Below are 10912 nucleotides of genomic sequence, written 5' to 3'. Positions count from 1 at the left end.
TTTACTGGTTTTGGATTCTTCTATTTCTAAGCGAACAATTTCGGTTTACGTAAATGCCCTCGCATGTCTGGATGACGGTACTTTAAACAGAAAGGAGGGGAGAGATCTAAGGAAATGGTGATTATGGGTACGGTGTGTACGTATAGGTTAGTGTGGTTGTTGGAAGGCAGGAGGACCCTGTCTGCTCTGGTAAATATGGCCCTTCTCTTCTGTTTGATTCTTCTCAGAGGTTTTGGTTCAGTGAATATTTTTATTATTAAAATTAAAAATTATTATATTTGATAAAATTTAATAATTAAATTTAAATAATAATTATTATATTTGAGTAAAAATAATAAAAAATATATATATATATTATTTTATATTATTTATTATATTAATCAAAAATAAAATTATTATTTATTATATTATTATTATTAATAAAAAGTTATCGAAATCTGTCAAGGTAATTTTTGTTTAGTGAGAGCCATACGGTCCCAGATTCCCTGTACTGTAAACAAGGTTACCTTCAAAGAAACCCTCTGACAGAAGCCTGGTTTTAATAATGAACACCCCTTAATTATCAGAACAATAAAACAAGGACAAACATTGATGAATTAATTACTGGCCAATGCCAAAAGCTTCAAAAGGGGAAGTCCTGGTGATCCCAGCGCGACTTTTAAAATTAATCTTGCCGACTTTGATTTCGCTAACGGGAGGCTAAAGCAAGAGTTCGCCTTGGCCTTCACTCCAGTTTCTTGATCATCTTCTTCTTCTTCTTAACACACCCATTTAATTGATTTAAATTCAAATTATTAGATGGACGAGCGCCACGTCAGCTAATATTATACATAATCGCATTACTCCCTGAGTTTATATCTAACATGAGCTACCATACCAGTAGTTGAAGAGGAAGCGAGCGCCACAAAAAATAATATTAAATAATGAAAGCGAGAAAGGAAAAGGAGAAGCTATCGATGGAAACATACATAGATTTTGTTCTCTCACGCAAGCAATCAGATCTCAAAGTCGATTTTCTCAATCAGGTTTACTTTTCGAATTTCATTTATGTTCTAGACATAATTGTTTTATATTTGTATATTTATGTCTTTTTTTTTTTAAATGTTTTGCAGATCATCGCCATGCATGGCTTCAAGAGAATCAACAAAGCTCCGAAGGTTAGATTGCTTTCTAGAACTCAATCAATTTTCTGTTTGATTCCCGAGAAAATGAATTAATTAATCGAAAACCTAATTTTCTTGGCTTCCAAACTGATTAGGATGTAGTATACATAAACAAACTGTCTCGCTAAATCTAAAATAACTCAACAGAGTGTGTTAGTGAATGCCGTAAAGTCATTGGACGTGATGGATCCATCACGATCCACACTTAATGAGAACATAGGGCCGTGCGCATCCATCCATCTCAACAGCATATTGACTGACCTAAACGAACTCTGTTGGCAAGAGTGTTGCGTCACTTCCGTCGATGTCTTTAATAACACAGAAGTCTCCCAAGCTTCTAATGCCTCTGCTTCTATGCCGTGGTGTCATGGATTTGAGAATAGTGAAATACCAATAAAATGGCTGACCAAACGGAAAAGGTCAGAAACTTTAGCTTGACTGTTTGCCTGTTTCCGTTTTGATTGGGTTTGTTTGCTCAGTCATTGCGTTTCTGGTGTTTTGGCGGGAGCGCTGATCTCAGCCAATTGAGTTAGCGGTACGGACGAGGATGCCTGAATTTTACTCCAGTCTAGTGAATAACCTTCTATGGTTGGTGAAACCTTGATTTTAAATGAGTTTTAAATCACAAATAAAAATTTGATCATTTCAATATATAATTCTATTTATTTATTAATACTAATATTTGATTAAAAGTCAAACATATTTTTTTTTTAATTTAGATGTATTAATTTGTAATTGTTTTTATGAAACTTTGTTTAAAAAAAGAAATTACAAATTAAAAGATACCATATCATATTAATATTAAAACATATTATGTGGATATGAAAAGATATATGGTATGGATATTATATTATATGTATAAATAATGGACACGTTATTTTAGTCTCATGTTTTGGCCTGAAAACAAATGGTTCGAATAAATGAAAAATAATATCATGTATATATTTTTTTAATATATAAATAAATAAATAATATATTATTATATTAATTTTAATTTATAATTATTTAATGATATATATCAAATTAAAATAAATATGCATGTTGTACTGACTGATAAATATTCGAAATAACGCTTGCTGATGAATCCAATCAAAAGGCTAAATAACACCTATAAAGCAACACACATACTATAGAACCACCAGCTGGCTCACTGAGTAGCCGCTGTGTGTGTTTCTTATTCAATCAAAAATTCAATTACATGGAAAACAAGGTACGAAAAAGCTCGGGATGATTTAACATTTGGAGAACGTTCAGAAGATATTTAGATTAGTGGATGTTTTATTATTAAAATTAAAAAATTATTTTAAAAATAAATTATTTTAAAGATTATTAAGTATAAATTATTATTATATTTGATAAAATTTAATAAATTAGTTAAGTATAAATAATTATCATATTTAATTAGAGATAATAAAAAAAATTAGTATATTATTTAACTTAAGTATTCTTAGGTATAATTATTCTAAAATATTTTTTATATTATTTGTTATATTAATTAAAAATATGATTATTTTAATCTTAAAATTAATAATAAATACGCATATAGTTATAATAAAATGAAAATTACTTCAGTAATTTTTTAATATCTAAAGTGAAGAGAGTAATTAGATTATCTCTTATATTATTTGTCACATTATTGTTGATAATAAAATATTATCGAAATTTTTTATTACTTATAAACCAAACAAAATAATGTAAATAATAAAAGATAGATTTTATCACAGTAATTTTTAACGCACTTTAACCAAATGCACCCCTATTTTTTTTTTTTTAACCATCATTCGTATTTGTTAAATAAATAAATAAATTTAAGATATAATAATTAAATCATATAAATAAATATTTTATAAATACAATAGAAATACAAATTTAAACTTTTACCTTCAAAATTTTAATATTTTACTGTTTTACTAATTTGTGAGGTATAAAGTACCTTTATAATTCAACGGGGGTGGCCATTAGCAGTTGATTTTAAGAAATAGCGAAAACAGAGAACCGACAGACTAGAGCTAAATCCAATATTGGGAGATCAAAACCTAAACCATCAAGTTTCAAAACCATTTGGCTTTGGTCCTTGCTATTTGATTTTACTTCATTAGCAATTTCGCCTGCTCCATTGACAAATAAAATATGCCTTCTGGATATATCATTACTCGAAATTCAGTTCTCTCTCTCTTTTTTTCCTTTTTAAACATGACAAAACCTTATCAAATCATGCTCCTCCAGACGTGCTCCCAAACAGCGAAGACTGACGATACAAAGCACCAAGTGTTTATCAACTTATAGCTTGACCCCAACTCAACCAGAGAATGATTCACAATGAATGACTCCATCAGCGTAGTGTGACTCGGATGCTGGGAAAATATGAAACTCCACAGTGCACAGAAATAATAATAATAGTGATGATGCAGCCAACTTCAATGAACTTCAAACATAAGCAGCATTGAGTAAACCCAACCAGCAGAAAAGCTCCTGTGGCATTTACATCAAATAAGGGAAACACCTTTGAGTAATCAGGCTAAGCCTCTACACTCTATCGACCATCACAGCAAGTAATCGCTTGGATGAGTACAAGTAGGACCAATCATGTTTGGACATATTGTGCTACAATAAACCACACCATAATATGGCAATTTAAAGAAGAAAAGACAGCAAGCAAAAAACAATAGGACTTTTTCGGTAAACTCTAGATCGATTATCAAGTCCTGTCCCTTTCCTCCCAAACACGGTACCAAGACCAAGCTGCTCCCTTCATCACTGCACAAAAAGAAAAGTTTTTTGTCATTCGGTGACAGAGGAATGAACAAATAACAACTATAATTACTAATTCAAAACTAATATAACCCACCTCCGCATCCTCTGCCCCACCAACTTTGGTAGTGCCATTCACCCTCAGAGCATCTTCTGTTACAGCAACAAATAAGAGGAAATTAGACGATATAAATGAAAAATAAAATAAGTGGGATAACGTTCACATGCTAAAACATGGGCATGAATATGTTTGTAACAGCAAGCACAAATTACTTTCCACAAAAAGAGAAAGTTTTGATGCTTCCACACATTCGCACATATTGATATCTATTAGGATCAGATTTATGTAGACATTCAATCATCAGCTATCATTTCCCTACACTACTGACATGCATTGCAACATAAGCCAACTTAAAATTTGGGTTACATATGTACTTATTTATCTATTAGTGTATCTATATACCGATAAGTGTATCTATACACATATGGATTGTATGGTGATTCTGACACTGATCATAAACTCTAAAGCCTAACATGAATGCATCCAACTCTGTTTATGCATATTAGAAGAAGAATGATGTGACTTTCCCATTACTAGTGTGTAACAGACTAGAAAGTTAATTAGTGGAATGAGATCTTACTAGGAGCTCCACTCATTAATTTGAACTCATGTATACATATAGCACATTGCAAAATCAATCATCTTTGATCAGGTTCACAGAGCAAATCTGTATCCCTTCTACATCTCATTCTTGTACATAGATCCAGTTAACCAAGTTTCACTCTATGTGAAATGAAATAATAAATATGTCTTAACACAAAATACTAGTCTCCACAAATTATCACACACCTGAGAACAAGCAAGGCAGAATTTATATACCTTAAAAACAATCAGATAAGTTATAGAAAACTGCATAGGCAAGAAGTCTCAAAACAAACTAAGCTTGAAATCATTTGAAGAAATCATACCTGAAAATCTAAATGCAACTATCAGAATGCAAAAAACTTCATCAACAATACTATCGAAGAGTAATCACACATCTGAACTAAAGTTTAACCGTGACTAAGTCCCCAACAAATCACCTCCATCTTCTGGGATATCCGAAGTCCATAAAGTGAGGTTGTCCCTAAGAAGCTGCATAATTAAGGTGCTATCTTTGTATGACTCCTCATTCAGGGTGTCCAGTTCTGAAATTGCTTCATCAAAAGCTTGCTTTGCAAGATGGCAAGCCCTGAAGAAAGAAGGGGAGGATTAAAAAAATTTCAGCTTCTATGTTGTACAAAAAGATGCAAGAGCAGAATAATATATAAACCACAAGAAGAGCATCTTACAAACCTTTCAGGTGAATTCATGATCTCGTAATAGAAAACTGAGAAATTCAATGCCAAACCCAATCGGATAGGATGTGTAGGAGGCAAATCAGCCTCTGCAGCACTTGTAGCTTTCTGCGAAAAGATAAATTAGAAATAAACTTTACTTCAAAAGAGAGACATAGTCTACAATGCAGCTAATTTTTTATTTTAATGTTCTGATGACTGAAGTCCCATTTGATTCACCCATGCTAAATGTTATTGTCACCATATTGCAGCCATAATCAGCCAAATATTACATTCTAGATTATTAACATGCAAATTACCATATAAGCATCAAAAGAAACATAGTTGGAAAAAATAATTAAAAAGAACATTTCACTCTGAGTTCCTGGAAAGAAGGTAAAGAAAACATACGCATTCAATCACACAGGCGTATTGGCATAATTACAACACTACAGACAGCTATTATTTATATAGACCATGATAACCAAGCAAGTTAAAGGTTTAATAAGTGATAAAACAGCAAACCATGGTTCACTCAAAATAAATCAGGAAAAAGAGAAAGGAGTGACCCTTATTTTATTAACACACTAAAACCATGATGGTAAAAATTTTATTTAGAATTCACTAGTACCTCATATGCTTTCATTGAATTAGCAGCAACCTCTTTCTTTTCATCACCAACCTTGAATTCAGCAAGATATCGGTAATAATCTCCTTTCCTGCATCAATGAACAAAATCCTTAAAACTCAGGATATTCACATACACATTACACAACCAAAACCTTGGCAGTGTATGATCCCTCACATCTTATAGTAGAACACAGCTGATTCACCAGCGGTTGATGCAGGTATGAGGTGCTCATCAACGACAGTCATGATATCATTGCAAATGGTTGTGAGCTCAGATTCCACTTTCTGCCTATACTCCTTGATCCGCTTTGCATTCACTTCATTTCCTTTTGCTTCTTCCTTTTGCTCGATTGATGAAAGTATCCTCCATGATGCTCTTCGAGCACCGATCACATTCTTGTATCCAACAGAGAGCAAGTTGCGCTCTTCAACAGTCAATTCAACATCAAGTTTTGCAACATTTTTCATTGCATCCACCATCTCTGCCCAATTGTCCAGGGAAAAAACAGATACGAATAAATCAAAGAATATCATGATTTAATTCTCTAATTTATACATATGGGCATATTGCAGATAAACAGATTCTATCTTCAGATGAGAGATGACTCTACTGCATAGAGCAATACACCATAGCATAACACAAAAACAAAGGTGAAATTCATCGAGGCAAAAAACTTCCCAGAAGCTATTTTCCAATTGAAAAAAAAAAAAAAGCAAAAGTAGGTTAAAAATTTGGTCATTAATTTTTAAATCCAGATCCTAATAAAGAATAGTGAAGTATAAATTAGATAAAAAGACCTAAAAAAGAATCAATTTTAAAATTTATTATTAGGTGATATCTCGAGTCGATTCGGACAAAGGGATCGCAATTGATCCATGCATAACTCCTAAATACGCTCAATAACATCAATTCAAGTTTTTTCAAGTGTTTTATGACAATTAAAAGTGAAAAAGAACAAAAAGAAATGCAAACAAAAAATTCAACTGACTTTAGATTCCTTGAACTCTATCAAAATCAAATCAAATAAATTCAATATTGAACTCTAAATAGCTAAAAAACTCACTCAGAGAGAGTGAAAGTACAAATAAAGTGTAGTGAATTCTAACCGTCGTATCGCTCTGCCTGTTCAGCGAGCTTGGCGACGTAGATGTAGTTTTCGCGATCTTTAGAGGAAGCCATGGCCGATCTCTGAGAGAGAGATTAGGGTTTTGGTAAGGTCTCCAGAGATTCTTCTCTCTTCCTTCGCTATTGCTTTGCTGGTACTAGTGTTCGTCTTTACGTTTAAGATTTGTGTTTACTTATACAATTAATTACCGGTTTTAATCAGTTAATTACGCTTATACGAATTTAAGTTGATGGTTAATTGCAGATTAAGACAGGAGTCTCACCAATCACAACATGGCACGTAAATTGCCCGTTGGCCACGTTTGTGTTGAATTACTTGGATTTGTAGTTGATAAGGTTTACTCCAATCGAGTGGTTGTATGTTCTCAATCTAATTATTGGAATAGGATGTGGCTTTGGAGCACTGACACCCACCCAAGGTTAATTGTCACCTCAAATTCATATTTTTCAACTTTCAAAAATTTAAACCTTTAATTATAAATAGAATTTTATCAAAAATTTTAATTAAAATTAATAATAAAATTATTATTTAATAAAAAATTAAAATTTTATTATATTTCTTCTTATTAATTAAAAATTTTAACAATTTTTTTATTTAAAATTTAAAAAGTGACAATTTTTCTTCTAAAGTTTTGTCTCATTGTCTCTCATTCTCAATTTATCTCCTCTTGGTGACTTATTCTCACCTACCGATGACACTAATTTTTTTCAAAAAAAACAAAATCATCTTTATCAGAATATTTTTATCTTAAGTAAAGACGATTTAATCTTTATTCAAGACAAAGATGTCATCTTCATCTCTAATAATGATTTTAAAACTCTAGGAAGAAATTGTCACTTTTCAAATTTTTTATAAAGAGAAATTGTTAGTTTTTAAATTAAGAGAAATGTAATAAAACTTTAGTTTTTAAATTTTTTTATTAAATAATGGTTTTATCCTTAATTTTAGTTGAATTTTTTTTATAGAATTTTGTTCGTGGGTTAGAGTTTGAATTTTTAAAAATTGACATATTTAAGTTTGAAATTACACTTAACCTTGCATGGTCACAAGTCTTTTGGCCTTTCTCTTTTTTTTTTTTTTTTAGGTAAATAAGCCCACAGGCTATTTCCGTAGTGAATTGTGATGAAATGATGAATTCTTAGCTTTTAAAATTCGAAAAATCTGTAATTTCACCAATTAATCAAAGTTTATTTAATCAATAAAATTATGTTTATAAATAATATATTACTATATTATTGGTGTTATTTTACCTATAATTTAAAACTTTCTAGTTATATGATAGTGAAACAAGAAATAAAAAAAGAGCAGTGGTTAAACTATATTAATAATAAGTAAATCCTTTATATACGAAAAAAAATCTCATCTCAATCTATTTTAGAAATAAGGGTGAATTCAAAGAGCTAAAATGACCCTGAAAAGTCTTGATCACGATAAATTTTATAAGTTTACTTGGTTATTGAACATTTTTTTATAAGAACAGAATTCCTTATAATGATCTATTGTAATTTTATAAAATTGAAACTAGTAATCTTATATATAGAATCATCTATATATATGTGCAGATATAGTTAAATATAGATTTTATCTCTAATCAAAAGTATTGGAAAGAATAAAAAATTACCTGATTTGGTTAAGGCTAATAATGGAAGATTTAAGTTATGAACACTTAGTAATGTCAATAGCCGTTGAAGATAAACATAAAGAGACAAAAGAAAAGGAACCTAAAAGTAACAACTTTCAAATTTGAGATGTGAGTTATGGGTTAGAGGAGAGGCAAGGTAATGGGTGTGCATGGATAGGGGTCTTACAGATGATAAAATAACAACAACTAATCTAGGTGAGAAACAGAGGATCGAAATAGAGTAAACAGTGGGTGAGCAAGGGCAATGACAATAAAAAGTTATGCATAAAATTGAAAATATCATGATAACGAGAGGGTCTAGTCAGACAATCACGAGAAAGTTGAAAATTTGGTTGGCGATGATGCAAAAGTAAAGAGGAACAATAGCATTCGGTGGGAGGATAAATTTTCATTCCATCAAAGTTTCACCTTTAGTTTGCCCATAAATAAGATACATGGTACAAAGGCAGTTGGGCTTTTGAAATTAAAAAAATAGAAAATTGTTTGTTTTGACAAATTGGTTGGTGAAACAAGATATCAAACATGGTAGGTGCCGAGACATTCTAAGGAGACTACCGTATATACGAACTAGGACTGTATTTTATAGCACACTAGTATTATGTGTATAATTTGATATATAAATAATAATAATGTGTTATTATATAATTAAATATTATTTTATCTTTAATTTTTAATTATTTAATTATATAATAATATATTATTATTTATATAAAAAAATTATACATATAATACTATTTTTTTACAATATTATACCCATTCTGAACGCTGTTGAATTTTCATATGTTGTATTTACTGTACATATTACAATATATTAATTTAAATAAAAATTTTAAATAGTATTATATATCTTTATTTTTAATATTTATTTATCTATATTGTTATATAATCAGATATTATTTTATTATTATTTTAAAATTATTCAAATATATAAAAACACAAATAAATATATATTTGTTGTTGAAAATTTTACAGTACAACGAACCGGGACATAATTTCTGTATTAACACTTGACTTGGGTGGGACATAATTTGGCATAAATGTTTCCAGTTTGAATTGGTGACATTGGCTGTGGTGGGTGCTTGGATTCTCTGTAAACTGTTAGGTACGAGGTGTAGATAAGTTTTTGGATTTTATTCAGGATGACGTCTCCACGAAGTGTACTGGGTGGTTGGGAGGATCTTTATTATTACAATTTGAAATAAGATCAGAATTTCACTTTTTTAAATCAATAAAACTATGTGTACTTATTTTGGGTATATAAATGTATACATATTTATATGTGTTATCATATGATTGGATGATTTTGAATTAAGAATAAAATAATAACCAATCATATGATGACACATATGAGTGTGTATATATTTGTGTATCCACATGGGTACATATAGTATTGCTCTTTTTAAATTTCCACGTATCTTCATTTTCAGATCCTTTTCTCATCATACGTATCACCGAAGATAATATGAAATTTGACTTACAGTTTTGAGTTCATGATTTGTTGGACATTTGATAAAGGACTAGTTAGCAACAAGATATAAAAATAATAATAATTAGGCATGTTGTTTATTTATATATAAATATAATAAATTGAAATAAAAATTTGTGAAAAATTAAACTATCTTCTCATTATTATTATTATTATTTAGTGTTGAATTTGTAGCAGAATAACTACTTTTTGTTGCTTTGAATGCAAGGGCTTCCAAACAATTTGAATTACATAAAATGATGTATGTATGTATGTGATTCTTGAAATTCGTTTACTTAAGGCTCTAACATGAATTCTCGATATAAATCCTTTCATTGAGAATGCAACCTAACTGGAAAAGAAAATTAGGGTAGGAGTTATATATATGTCAAAAGGATCATCAATCATCAATTACCTTGATGGAAAGGGCACGAGCATCCTCTTGATCTACACCTACTCGTGCTTTGAGATGCACTCCCTCACCATGAAACCCAAGAAGGCTAGATTAGGACACATATTAATACTACTCCTAATTCTTTAAGATTGAGAGAAGAAGAATGAAGTAGAACACGAGCTCTAGTTGTGACATGCATGGGTATACAGCTCTCATGAGAGTATCATAGCGATCGTAAGTACACCTTGTGACATTTTCTCCACTACTCCATCGGCCATTTACCTTTATCCACAAGAGCGACTTTTTTCTCTCTAACCAACTCTTTGTCTCAACAAAAATATATTGACAAAATATAAGGAATTAGATTCCTTAGACAAAGACTCAAAGTATGACCTCCCTAAGTCTACATAATCGATAAATTGA

The 10912-nt window shown here is 30.6% G+C and overlaps 2 protein-coding genes across 4 annotated transcripts; one reads left to right on the top strand and one right to left on the bottom strand.

Moving 5' to 3' along the window:
- Window positions 1-827: 827 nt before the first annotated feature.
- LOC123196090 lies at window positions 828-1792 on the top strand. The gene is made up of 3 exons (XM_044609970.1): window positions 828-1025; window positions 1113-1157; window positions 1311-1792. Exons 1-3 carry the CDS (start codon window positions 924-926, stop codon window positions 1599-1601), a joined length of 438 nt encoding a protein of 145 aa, XP_044465905.1. The 5' UTR covers window positions 828-923; the 3' UTR covers window positions 1602-1792.
- Window positions 1793-3584: 1792 nt separating this feature from the next.
- Window positions 3585-7179, bottom strand: LOC123196089 (14-3-3-like protein D). Of its 3 annotated transcripts, none has more exons than XM_044609968.1 (7): window positions 6969-7179; window positions 6037-6343; window positions 5863-5950; window positions 5251-5360; window positions 4998-5146; window positions 4012-4067; window positions 3585-3920 (listed from the first exon to the last, which is right to left on the bottom strand). In XM_044609968.1, exons 1-7 carry the CDS (start codon window positions 7039-7041, stop codon window positions 3918-3920), a joined length of 786 nt encoding a protein of 261 aa, XP_044465903.1. In that variant the 5' UTR covers window positions 7042-7179; the 3' UTR covers window positions 3585-3917. The 3 variants fall into 3 exon arrangements, 2 of the variants coding, with proteins under 2 accessions (XP_044465903.1, XP_044465904.1); XM_044609969.1 differs by having other exon boundaries at window positions 4012-4064; XR_006497600.1 differs by having other exon boundaries at window positions 4884-5146.
- Window positions 7180-10912: the final 3733 nt, after the last annotated feature.

The sequence above is a fragment of the Mangifera indica genome, chromosome 14, assembly GCF_011075055.1.
Source record: "Mangifera indica cultivar Alphonso chromosome 14, CATAS_Mindica_2.1, whole genome shotgun sequence".
NCBI classification, from domain to species: domain Eukaryota; kingdom Viridiplantae; phylum Streptophyta; class Magnoliopsida; order Sapindales; family Anacardiaceae; genus Mangifera; species Mangifera indica.
This window is presented reverse-complemented; position numbering and strand designations above follow the sequence as displayed.